At 39.0% G+C, this 12778-nt stretch overlaps 2 protein-coding genes across 2 annotated transcripts; one reads left to right on the forward strand and one right to left on the reverse strand.

Moving 5' to 3' along the window:
• The first annotated feature begins 1350 nt into the window (after positions 1-1350).
• LOC149718673 (uncharacterized) lies at positions 1351-6764 on the forward strand. Its single transcript, XM_089851051.1, has 2 exons — positions 1351-1829; positions 4499-6764. Exons 1-2 carry the CDS (start codon positions 1643-1645, stop codon positions 4801-4803), a joined length of 492 nt encoding a protein of 163 aa, XP_089707177.1. The 5' UTR covers positions 1351-1642; the 3' UTR covers positions 4804-6764.
• A 2341-nt stretch (positions 6765-9105) lies between these two features.
• Positions 9106-11351, reverse strand: LOC149718674 (poly(ADP-ribose) glycohydrolase-like). Its single transcript, XM_089851050.1, has one exon. It carries the CDS (start codon positions 11241-11243, stop codon positions 9177-9179), a length of 2067 nt encoding a protein of 688 aa, XP_089707176.1. The 5' UTR covers positions 11244-11351; the 3' UTR covers positions 9106-9176.
• Between the last annotated feature and the right edge of the window lie 1427 nt (positions 11352-12778).

Raw genomic sequence — 12778 nt, forward strand, 5'->3', positions numbered from 1 at the left:
CAGTCATTCACCCTATCACACATGCGAAGGAGGAGAAGCGAAAAATCCCTCACAAAAACGTTCAAGGACCGCTTTCCCCAATAGTTTGTCTAGGCTTTAATAGTGTTATAATGTCTATGGTAAATACTAACCGTTCTCCATTTCTACTTCTAAAATTAAATCTAACCCTGATACCAGTCTGACCATCACCACTACCGCTGTTTGTAAATAAGACACTATGTTGGTTTCAAAAACAATTTTTTGTCCTCCAAATAAATAAATGTGTTTCTAACGTGAGACGTTAATAAATACAACCATATAGACAAATGTGTTAATGAACCTAATGGCGGCCATGTATTGCCAAAAGCCACAAGGGTCGTCACGTGGAGTCCCCCATTTATCGGTTTTTGTCCAACTTAAGAACATTGAACTCTGTGCATAATCGGCTACTTCATTTCCTAAAGTCAAAGCCCCTCCGCGAAAAAAAAGAACCAAACAGTAATAGGCCTAGTATTGTATTTTTACATAATAAGTAGAGAATTTTGTGAATTCTTACATGAATACATGTTTATTATGAATTACAATAATAAAAAAAACCTCAATTGCATTCTTTGGAAAGATTGAAAGTTTTCTTAACAAAATACATTTTCATGTTTTAGTAATGTAAAAAGAGGGCAATCGTTGTCATAGAAACATTATTAGAGCGATTGAATTGCGGGTAATAAATCAATGAACAGATTATGATCGAGAAAAATGGATTGAGCCAATGCCCTTTCCCGTAGTTTTTAGATTCAGAGTTGACGGACTGTCACCTTGAAATGGCACCACGTACAAAGCTAGAGCCTAGACACCATCTTTTTCTCCCAAAGCAAACGTTAGAGTCCATTGGTGTGCATTTGCACAAGTATATCAGAGTGATATTGACCAACATCACCGTTTAGTGGGGTGTTTCACTATATAGCATAAACCGGGTCCCACTGAACCTAACCTAAACCGAAACCTGAAATGAACCTAACTTGAAAAACAACCTGAAACCTCACCTAATCTTAACTAAACTCTCACACAATAAATACAATAGTCTTATCCCCTCTGGCAACAAATTCCAGGGATTTGAGTAAGTAGAAATATTGATTATTCAAAACATAAACATTGCGTTAATGACACGGCCTTCGATCGAACATCGAGGGAAAGGAAAGGGAGAAAGGACTCGGAGAAGGGGTCAGAAAAGGGGGTCCACCTGTCTCCTGCGAAAGTCACGTGTTAATCCGGCTTTCCGCATTCCACTCTCGGAAAAAGCGGAGAATAGATTCGCAGACCCAAGTCAATTTCAGTTGAACGGAGACGCTGGCCTGAACTAAGGAACGCTATTGTGAATTCTGAGTTCTGTCCCTCCTGTGATCGAATTCTTCCATTACTTTAAGCGTAATTACAAGGCCCAAAAACGTAATTTATTAGGAACTATCATCTCGTGAAATCCTTATGTTAATGTTTTGATGAACCATGATCGTAATAGAAAGGAAGTCAATCTAACCCCCCCCCTATCATGAAATTAAACTTGGTAAAATTCCATCCTTTTGAATAATTAATTCAGTGACGTGAAAACGGTTGAAAATCGGACTTGGATTTGACTTTTGTAATTCGGACTTGATTGTATTTCTCACTTATGGGTTGCGCTAGTAGCAAGGGTGCCGCGGCAATACCGGCCACCGGAAACGGAAACGCGCCTAATGATTCAGGCGGTCCTTTAATAGTCGTAACAGACACCTTAAAACCACCGGATGTTATCGTCGAAGGAGACTTACCACCCAATCAGGAACAATCCGATGATCAACCGGAAGCAACAGTCGAAGGTAATTTCATCCTTTTTTAATGTCTTGTCGTAATTTTGAAGCAATTTAAAACATTGTGTTTGTGTAGCTTTGGGGGGGGGGGAAGGAACCCTTAATACGCGTAACAATTATTATCAGTTTTATTAGAAGTATATAATACTTCTTTTCGAGAGAAGTGTACCACAAAGCGGTGTAAGTGTAACGTCATTCTTCCCAACATCAGAACATTTGGAGCAAGGTTACTAAACCGAATCACATACGCGATAAATAGTTCCCTCATCATTTCTCTATCAGACTCAGTGCTTAATTATTTGTCAAAACGCGTTTGTGGATTTTTGTCCCACCCCCAAGACGAGGTTTATGGGTTGATTGCTAGAGATTTAGTGCTAAACAATTATAAAATTCACCTTACGGTGCGATATCCATCTGATGTTTGATGAGCGGGAAAGAAACCAAAAAGGGTGAGCCTGAGAAGAATGACGTTACATAACTAAAGTAGTAAGAGTCGAGTGTCATCCTTCTTCTATAATCTCCTTCTAGTTTTATTTCCTGCCTAAAGTTTGGTATCGGTTTTCGAATAAAAAAATTACCTTTGCCCTATACATATATAACCAGAGTTGGGAATACAATAGAGTAATTTCTTTCCCATATACGGCAACGTCATAACCCTCTATCTCTTACCTTAGTGATATCCCCCCTCCCCTTCCCTTCCGGGGGCAAATAGTATTCTCTAGTACAAAGTTGCCCCTAACGTAGGGGATACACAGTTCACTCCCCCTCTCAACCGAAATTACTCTATATCATTAATTACTGGGAAGTAAAAAAAAAATATCGGGCTTTGTTAAAGAGTGTTGAGTGACTGGAGCGATTCTTTGTTGCGACAAGCCCTTAATTAATGCGCTCCTATACTACGAAGTACAATAGGAGCGAAAAAAGGCGCTTTAGCGGTTAAAGCCCCCTGCTACAAGTTCATTATAAATGCCTCTTTCTCTGGAAGTTCCGCGCTTATGGTCATGCCGTTTGTACCTCTATCTGTCCTGTACCGCCTTAAAGTTCTCATGCCTTAACTATTTTATTATAGGGAGTATTAAGTAACTTGCGAGACAATTTCGACTATCTACGCGACTCGTGTAAACGTCTACCCCCTCTCGCTCATAGCGATAAGTAACAACCTTTTAATTAGGTAACCAAAACTTCGGAACTCACCTGTATGACGAATAATCTTTTGCTTATTTTACCTCCTGAAACAATGTAGCCTATTTAATAGTGTTTCTCCTTTTCATTTTGCCTTCAGAAATAGGCGAAGCAACATTTGCCGTGAGAAAGTTAACGGAAAATGCCTTCAAGGACTTATGTTATGCTTTAATGAGGTTCATGTACTAAAATATGATTAGTTATGCCATGCAACATTTGATTGATCCCTCCTACCCCTTGTAACTTTAGTAACACTTACTCAAACCACACACCCACGACACCACGTTATGTATTTTTCCATAGGCTTCTTTTGATACTCCCTTTAAGATATTCCAAATTATTTATGTGATTCGGAAGTAAAGTCGACTTCCGGAAACACGAACTCTTTAATATTAGAACGTATCAGTCTCCCTTGACGACCCTGGAGTTTAATGAACTCAGAATAACCGTTTAAGAATATACAAAAACATCAATGGTTGGGTTGAAAAACCTTTCGAAGTACAACTTTCTACATCTACAATGCTAGACTGAATAACTAATGTTCATAAAACCATCCATTCGCCAAGGTCCGTTAAAAATGTATAATTCCAAAATGATTGTTTTTCAACCATTAATGCTGGAGTATATGGGGAACAACATTTCTACAGGGGCTATGGGAAAATACATTACGGACTGTCAGCCTGAATGTTGACTGCTTTGTGTAACAGAAGTGCATTGAGCGTGCAACACGTTTATAGGCGGTATGAAAAAATACATGGATTGTCGAAGTTTTAATACCCCGCTGCCGTAGTTTGCTACCAACTGGCATTTGAAGGTGAAATAGTAATGAAGTCGTCAATACCACTACCCTATTGAAATCGAAGGGAATTTTAAAAGCAAAAGCAAGTAGGCCTATATTCTGACGTTATTTTTAGAATGGTCTTAAGGTGGTGTTTATTATTCAGAGTTTGGCGTATTTCTCCAGAAATCGAGAAGAAATTTAAAAGAAAAAGAAAGTGTATACTAGCTTGTGGTCCCGGGATATTACAATTATAAAAAGGAGAGGCCATAAACTATAAATTCCACCCTGGGGTCAGGTCACGCCCAGACATACTTCTTTCTTAGCCACGAGCGACGCCACTTGGGAAGTAAAAATATATTTTTGGCGCCTGATCTCTTGGAAGCACTGACATTATAGAAAACTGGAGGAGACGTTGAGCAACGGATAGCTATTTAGTGGTAGATCATCTTCTTATGATATTGCGAATGTCGACATAGGGCCAAACACCCGAACATAGAAAACTATGGTTATGTAATATAATTTTCTAAAAATAGAAAAAACAGACACGTCACAATGCTTGTAACGTCACACCTATCACGCCAAACCGTTAATCGACCATATTTTGAAATGAACTGTTAGCGTGAAGATTATAATGGTGTTTCTTTTGTGGAACCTTTTTTTTTGGTATATTGCTTTTCATTATTATTGATCGTACGCGGCTTTATTATTATTACAGGTGAAGCCGAAGGAGGTTCAGACGTTGCCGCCGAGACGGTTGACGACACGGACGAAGTTGTTCGAGAAATTCATTTAGCCGTCCCGGAAGTGACTGAAGGCGACGAAGAAAGCGAAAAAACGGAAGAGAGCCCCGCTCCCGAAGCGGAAGCAGCCGACGAAGACAAGGGCGAGACGGATGCCGAAGAAGCAAAGACAGCGGACTCTGAGGAACCGATGGACACCAACGATGAGACGTTATTAAAAGAGATCCAAGAGGAAGAAGCGCCCAAAGTGATCCCTGTCGAAGCTCCCAGTGAGGAATAACGCCCCTAAATCCGAAACACTCTCGCAATGTACGGGGACAGACATTTTTATAGAGTACATTGCTCTGTAGTGGTGATTGCCAGTGAAGGGCTTACATATCATTAGAGAATGTAATTAATTACGCGAGTGCTTTTAAATTGTCCGAGCCTAAAAACACTTTTGGTGATTATAGGAATTGTAAATGACGTTTCTGGTCCTCCCCACCCCTTAAATTAATAACGATATAAATGACTTTGGACTAAATGAGGGTAAACCAAATTAAAAGTGCTTAGTAATTTTTAATCTTTGTACAAACTGGTAAGATACTATATTTGTTACGCTACTGACAGCAGTGCACTTGACTAGTAAAATACGTAGCGTGTGTGTAGACACTATATTTTCTCGCTAAGTACTGCGTGACCCTTAGATTAGAATTGGTACTTAGCTACAGTAGTTCCTCTTGAAATTTATGTCAAATGCTTCACCAGTTTTGGTGCATGTTCGCAGTTGCTCTTTTTAACTGCGCGATGTAGTTGATAGTTCATAATCTCGTTGAAGAGTGGTTTTAATCTCACACTGCCTGAATCATAAGTTCATAAGATATCTTCCATACGTTTGTCACTGGTTACTGAGAGCTTGTCATGAAGTGACGTAGGTGAAACGTCATAGATTCTCGTAAAGCGACGCCTGGTGAGGTGCTGCTGTCAAAGGTTTAGTACAGACTAAATAGGAAGACGGATTGCAATTCTCGCGTCGTTCTCAAACTAGCCCCCAGTAAGTATCTAGCATTACGAAGTATAGAATGTGTCAAACTTATGGAACATATCTTATAAACTTATGCTGAATTCACTTCATTACAACTATACTTTATCATTAAATCAGTACAAGTACAAAATTAGATAGAAACATACCACTAATGTGTTCGTGGTTAACCGTTATACATTCATGATAAAACTTGGACGACCAATTGAGACATTATTGTGATATATTTAATTTCTTTATCTACTTCAAGTATTATAACTAGTTACAATTCAAAGTAATTTATATTAATAATAACTATACCTTTAATAATTCACAAGAGATTGAAATCTGTTCATTTCGTCATGAAACTCAATACTGGTCCGTCCATTGACTAGGAGCCAATATAGGGGAAGGCAGGGAGTGAGAACTTGGCATTGTGACTGTCTAACTCTCTTCTTGCCTTTCCATCCATTTTCATTGAAACTGCAGTCACTCAAACGTGAAACTCAATATCGTCTCTAGATAATTTTGATTAAATATTTATTGCGAAATGAAGTATTATAGTCCTTAAGCAGTTTGGACGCATCCTAGTCTTTGTCTTTCAATGTTGCTGGAATTACGCAGATGCTTGTAATTTATTTGTTCCCATCAAATAGGCTTAGCGGAGGGAAGAGTTACAAGAAATCACAGTTTTTCAGTGTACAAAGCTAGTCTCCCTCACTCTTTACAATTCTAAGGATGTATTAATGAGGGAACCTAGTATTATGCCAAGTGCCATTTCAAGGTGATGCATTGACTCTGGCGTGACCAACTTGATGCTAGTCAACAACAATTCTTTTTGTTTTTTGTGAAAGCAGATGTTTATCTATAAATACGCCGTCCATACTCGATATTTTCAATGTACCTACTTCTACATATAAAGAAGAGAAATAATCAATAAATGTTTCGTGGAGAAATGAACATGTTTTTCGGTGTACCGCTACTAAAAGAACCTAACAAGCCATTTTTCAAAGTTTCCTCTAACTTTTCACCGTGATATAGGCCTTGTTTTTCAGTCGCAAAGATTATTTCTGCGTCAGAGACACACGGCATTCCAGCAACAATTAAAATTTTCTGTAAATTTAACTTAAAATTAAATGTAACTGAAATTTGTGTATATAAATGTCAGCCTTTCTTCCACCTAGTGATCCTACCATTCCTATAATATCGTATAATTTCGAGATGATTGTATTAAATCCTATTTTTTTTTGCAAATCAATTTTTTTTTCAATATTAATCCTATTTTTGTTAAATGATTTTTCTAAATTGATCCTATCAAATCTGTTTTTCAAAATTCATTCTATAAAAAAATATCAGTTTTTTTTCTTAAAAATTGTCCTATAAAAGACCAGTTTTTTTCTTCAAAATTGATCCTATAAAAGGCAGATTGTTTTCTCCAAAAATGATCTTATTGATATTGAAAATGATATTTTCAACAAGTTCAGTGTTTAGGGCTGCACTCAAACAAGTATATTCCAAAACAAGATGGTCTAGCCTATAATTAAGCCACATCGATTACGTACTCTCGCTAGCACTACTACAATAACTCTACTTCTTGTAAAATATCCCTTAATATACCGGTCAGGGGGATATTTCTAAAATGGCTGCTTGGCAACGAGAATTATTTAATTACTACTACTACCACTACTATACTCGGGTAAAATTTGTATTTTGAGCACAAATAATAGCTTAATTGCTTTACGCGTTTTTGCGACTTTCACTACCAAGACACTGCCTTTCTGATCTGATTTAAAGATTTATTAAAAGACATAATTTCTAGAGCACCTTTGAAAGTGCTGGCGAGATTTGAAAATATAATTTGGTCATATAAATGTAATATGAACTTCTAATGCGTAATGGGGGCAATAGAGTTGTGACGTCATTGCCTAGGTAAAACGTCACAGGCAGTGGGCGGCCATGTTTGGTACCGTATTGGTTCTATCAAGGAGGATGTATTCATTCTCCTTGGTAAACACTACAGTGACTATGTGAGTGAAGATGAGAGAACCACGATTTCTCGCTAGTGAAAGAACAGGAAATCGAGAAAAAATGGGCAATGTTAGAGTCTCTGGCAGGCTAGTGCATTTAGTTTTACCTGGCCAAAAGTCGCGAGTCATCAGAGTTTCGCCGTAGTTGACCGTTTTTTTGGCGTAGCTATACTGGGCCTGTTCACTCCCTTAAAATAGGTCTTGTGTTAATTCGCGGTTACGCGGTTACCGTCGTCTGCTATTGTGTATGCTAGAACTTCCTCGATTTGTGTTTGTAGTCAGGACAGAGTAGCTGGTAATGTTTTAAAAGGTATTTGAAGGTATAATATGGATTTAAGTAAGGTTATCGAAGTAATAGAAGAGCACATAAAACTAGATACGTTTAAAACAAATCTCGGTAATTTAGCTATAGCGCGAGCAGCTTGCATCGTGATGCGCGTGATCGAGTGGGCTATGGTTAAACCAAGGAGCATAAATGTCTGAACTACTTTCAGTTGCGAGTTTGCAAGTCCATCAGTCACTAGTAAACTAAATAGTTATTGGCGAAACTTTGATGTCCGCGTTTTTTAACACAGGCTCTATGGCCATTGTCATACTTTCCCTCTCATCCACATTTGGTTTTACTCCTAGATTTTTGCATACCTGTCCACCATCGCTTGGGCTCAGCTCACGTTACTTTTTATTCAAAACGAGCTCAAAATTGAAAAAATGTTTCCTTACAGCTCAATGTTAGCTCAAGCTCAGTTAGTTTTTATAAATGAGGTCACATCGGGCTCAGGTTCATTCACATAATTTTGATGGCTAAGCTCGAGCTCTCATTAATATCCTTCGGGGGCTCACCTCGGGCACAAAATCGATAGAATTTAAGGCTCACCTCGAACTCGGGCTCATTCAGTTTAGTAAGCTGAAAGCTCGAGCTTGGTCTCATATTTCCGGAGAATATTTCTTCCAATCAGTGTAGATGTTGAAATAAATAATTTTGCAGCTATTTTTACGCGATAAACGCAAGACTACAATATATATTTACTATCCAAATGACTTGCACTACTTTTGTATTCAAAAAACTTCAAAACTTCATCCACCAATGAGTTACACTAGTTTCTTTTGGCAATGAATGGGGTGCCGAGCCAAGCTGAGAACAGTCTCAAAACAGTGAGCGCCCTATCAAAATGAGCGGTCTCATAGTTTTGAATTGGCCTCACTCAAGAAAGCCAAAATATTAATAAGAGGGCTCAGCGCAAGCTCTCTTTAATTTTACAGTTAAACCTGCTCATCTCAAGGCTCACTTTGTTTGTGACTTATTGTGAGCCCGGACTCAAACTCAGAAAATCTTTTTCATAAACTTTCAAGCTCGGCTCGGGCTCGTGAGCTTATCAATTATTTTGAAGAGCCTCGCTCAATTTGCGCTCGGGCTGACTGAAATGAGGTGAGCGCGGACATATATGGAGGTTTGGCCTCTAGCACCAAAACTTTAAAAATGTTTACGCTAAAATAAAAATGGGTAATTTAAGCGGTATTTGTTACCGTCTCAATATCTCTAATTAAAAGCAAGTAATAAATATAATTAACGTGCTTTTATTACAGCAAAATTATCAAGTTCCGTTATATTAATTTTTAAGTATATTTTTAGAGCTCTTGGGAATCAAAATTTATAGTTGTTGCATTTGAGGAATTTTCACTGTAAAAATCGTAAATGAACGCGTACAAAGATTTGGGGGTATTGTTCTCTTTTTTCAAGTACTTGGCATACTCTAGAAGTATTTTGAACAAGTCGCCGACTGTTGTTTCCCTTTGAATAAGATAATCATAAATAGCTTCTATGTCGGATTTCAAATCGCTGTCCCCAAAGGTGAAATAAATTAAATCGCGATCGCTTTCCGAAGCGGCTTGAAGTTGAAGTAGAACCTTCAGCCTAGGATCACCGTTGAAAACTCCGCATCCCCAGTTGCCAGTAGCGATCGCCGTTAAGTTTTGCTTCGGTTTAGCTTCGTAGAATCCACTGAAAGCCTTGTTTAACTCTCTGAGGATGAACTTGGGCTGGTACTGTACCATTTTGTTGTAAAAATGAAGGGCGTCCATGGCTAGAACTTGAGTGTGACGTCTACCCCAAGCATCAATCGGAGTCTCATCTACGTAGTTACCTTCCCATTTAAACGTATTACTGTAACCGGAATAATCATTGAATTGTTCGCAACCCGTTACAATCAGGACTTCGTTTTCGTTTAAACTTTCCGTGAAAAGTTTGGCTACGATTAATTCGGGGCATATTAAGAAGCGTATTTCTTCTTGGACGCAACCGTGACCTAAAACGCCACCCCCTACATATTTATTAGCGAAATCAACTTGAAGTAAACCAGATCCGTGTTTTTCAATCGTTCCCTGGTTGAACGCGTAAAGTTTCGTTAATGTTTTCCGGGAATTTGCCCAATTTGGACTGAATTTAGTGTGACGACGTTCAAAAGTTACGATTCCAGTCGGCTCTTTCTTGGTAATTCTTGCAAAGTAATTGAAAATGCATTTTAACTTCTCCGGTTTATAAACTAAATTCGAGTGCGCGAAGAAACGATTGAAGTTAATCTCCGGATAAGTATAATATTCCCCATCTCTGTTATCAGTTTTACGGTTTCTGTTTCTCGAATTTCTTCGAGGGAAAGTGCAGAAAAAGGCATTGGCTAACAAGCTGCCAATTTGCAGTTGACTGATTGTTAGGGATCGTATGTGCCCTTTCCGTAGCATAGGTATTGGACTGGTGCATAAATGCGGCAATCTCAGCGCCAAAGCAACCATTTTCGGTAACAAATTCTTAAAAAACTCTCGCGATTCTTCGGGTTCCAAAGACTCTCTGAAGAATTGATGTAAATCATTAAAGTTCCAACGACTTTGGTATTTAGTATTATAACTCAATATGGCTTCTTCCAAATCGTACGATGAAGAGATATTATTCAGTAGAGCCTTCTCGATCATTTCCCATCTCGGTAATATAACTTCGTCTCCAGTATCACTGTCTTTCACCGGATACATGCTGGAGGCGGAACAGGGCAGCCGAACGTAGTTAGTGTCCCAAGAATCTTTGAACTGTGGAGGATACGGCTTTACTTGTGAGCCGACATTATAGAAACAGTTGAACAAGACAACGTGATCTGAAGATGGCCATAATTTGGGTAAAGTTTCGCAGCAAAATGGGCTACGATTTAGCATTAAATTTTCAATCGAGGCTTCAAGGTCTTGGGATGGAATAGATTCATTGCTTGTTTCAGGTGATTTTCTCTCGCATATTGAGGATACGCTTTCAGGTGACGCTGGAGAAACAGGAGACGAAACTTCATCAAGAAATGAATCAGAAGAATTATCACTTACACTAAAGAGATCTTTTTCATTTTTACTACAAGTTGCTTTTTCCATTTCCAAGTCTGATTCTGGAACTATACTTTTAGTAATGTTTGGGGAGCCTTCTCCTGGCTCTCGTTCTATAATCTGTATTTCATCATGACTTGTCACATTTTCACTCATTTTGTTTACATTTGTTTCTTTGTGCTTTCCAATTTCACTCATTTGAGTAGGTTTTATTTCTTGGTTATCCAATTCCCCCTTATCAGGACTGCAGGAACTTGACAATTTTTTCTTTTTACTCAAATTAAAGGACTCAAAAACAGTTGTTTGACGTAATCTTTTAGGTGTAATCGATCTATTCATAACTACAGTCAAATATATTCATTGAACAATTCACTTTACTCCAGAGAAACCTTAATCACGGAGATACACCTCCGTGCCTTGTCTACTACTTCGGTCGTTCTAATTCTAAACTTCTAGCAGAAGATATTTCACATCATATAAATACCGTGGCGCAGCTGTCGCTACGTGGCAGCACTTAACAATCACCTACCTAAGGGTAGGGCTGTGCCGCTGTGCGCAATGCACACTGGGAGGCTTACATTGCCTTAAGGATAGGTCTGCCAACAGCGTGGGAAATAAGGCGGTGGCACAAGGAAAATGACCAGTTTAAAAATTGCCTGGTCCAGATTAAAAATTAAACCGGAGGGGGGTCAGTGGTCCACGGGACCACTAAGAAAATTCAAGGATAACCAGAGTTCAGGCATTAACTCAAATTAACCACTTGTTTAGTTTAGCAGACGACGTCACGACGTGCCCTAGTCAATGGTCATGGACCAGTTTATTTGTTCCAAACCTGGGGCAAGTTTCAAAAAAATCGTTATTTCCCTCCCTATGAGAGATACAACTGTCGGCGGGGCCGGAAATAAGAAAAAATTCTTATAGGACACGCGTCCAGTGACCCCCTGTTTGACTTGAAAATTTATAGGACATTGTCCACTGGAGTGTGCAAAATAGTGTCGAATGTCTTTTGTCAAGCTATCAAAACTTCGGAAAATTTATTGGTCAAACTGTCCAGTGACCCCCTTAGTTTTTAAAAAAATTATGGGACATTTTAAAATTTTATTGGACAATGTCCAGTGTCCTGTGCTTATTTCCGGCCCTGTGTCGGCCTGAGTCTAGAGCAGGGTGGGAAATAAGGATTTTTTAAAACTGGACATTGGGACAGCGAGTCGCGACCCCCCGGGCCTGGAATAAATAAACTGGTCCATGACCATTGACCAGGGCGCGTCGTCTGCTAAACTAAAGAAGTGGGTAATTGAAATAGTTGAGATAATGTCTGGACTCTGGCTACCCTTGAATTTTCTTAGTGGTCCCGTGGACCACTGACCCCCTCCGATTTAATTTTTAAAGTGGTCCAGACAATTTTTAAACTGGTCCATGCAATTTTTAAACTGGTCATTTGCCCTGCCTTATTTCCCACGCTGGTGCAGAGTGACTCCATGGTTCATGCTGCAGCAGGGATGGCATATTGGGCTAGAAAGCCGTCAATTGGGCTACTTCTAAAAATATTGGATGGAATAAAACGGTTGGCTGTTGGCTGGAAATTGGGCTTTTCGAGGTTTTTTCTTTGGCTTTCTGTCAGGGTGGGAAATAAGGATTTTTTTTAAACTGGGCATTGGGCCAGCGACCCCTCTGGCCTGGAATAAATAAACTGGTCCATGACCACTGACCACGGCGCGTTGTCTGCTAAATTGAAGAAGTGGATAATTAAAATATATTAGCTAATGTCTGGACTATGGAAACCCTTGAATTTTCTTAGTGGTCCTGTGGACCACTGACCCCCCTCCGATTTAATTTTTAAACTGGTCCAGGCAATTTTTAAACTGGTCATTTGC

Source organism: Phalangium opilio, unplaced genomic scaffold (genome assembly GCF_054372755.1).
Source record: "Phalangium opilio isolate 3A_F unplaced genomic scaffold, DU_Popi_V2 ptg000002l_1, whole genome shotgun sequence".
Taxonomy (NCBI): Eukaryota; Metazoa; Arthropoda; class Arachnida; order Opiliones; family Phalangiidae; genus Phalangium; species Phalangium opilio.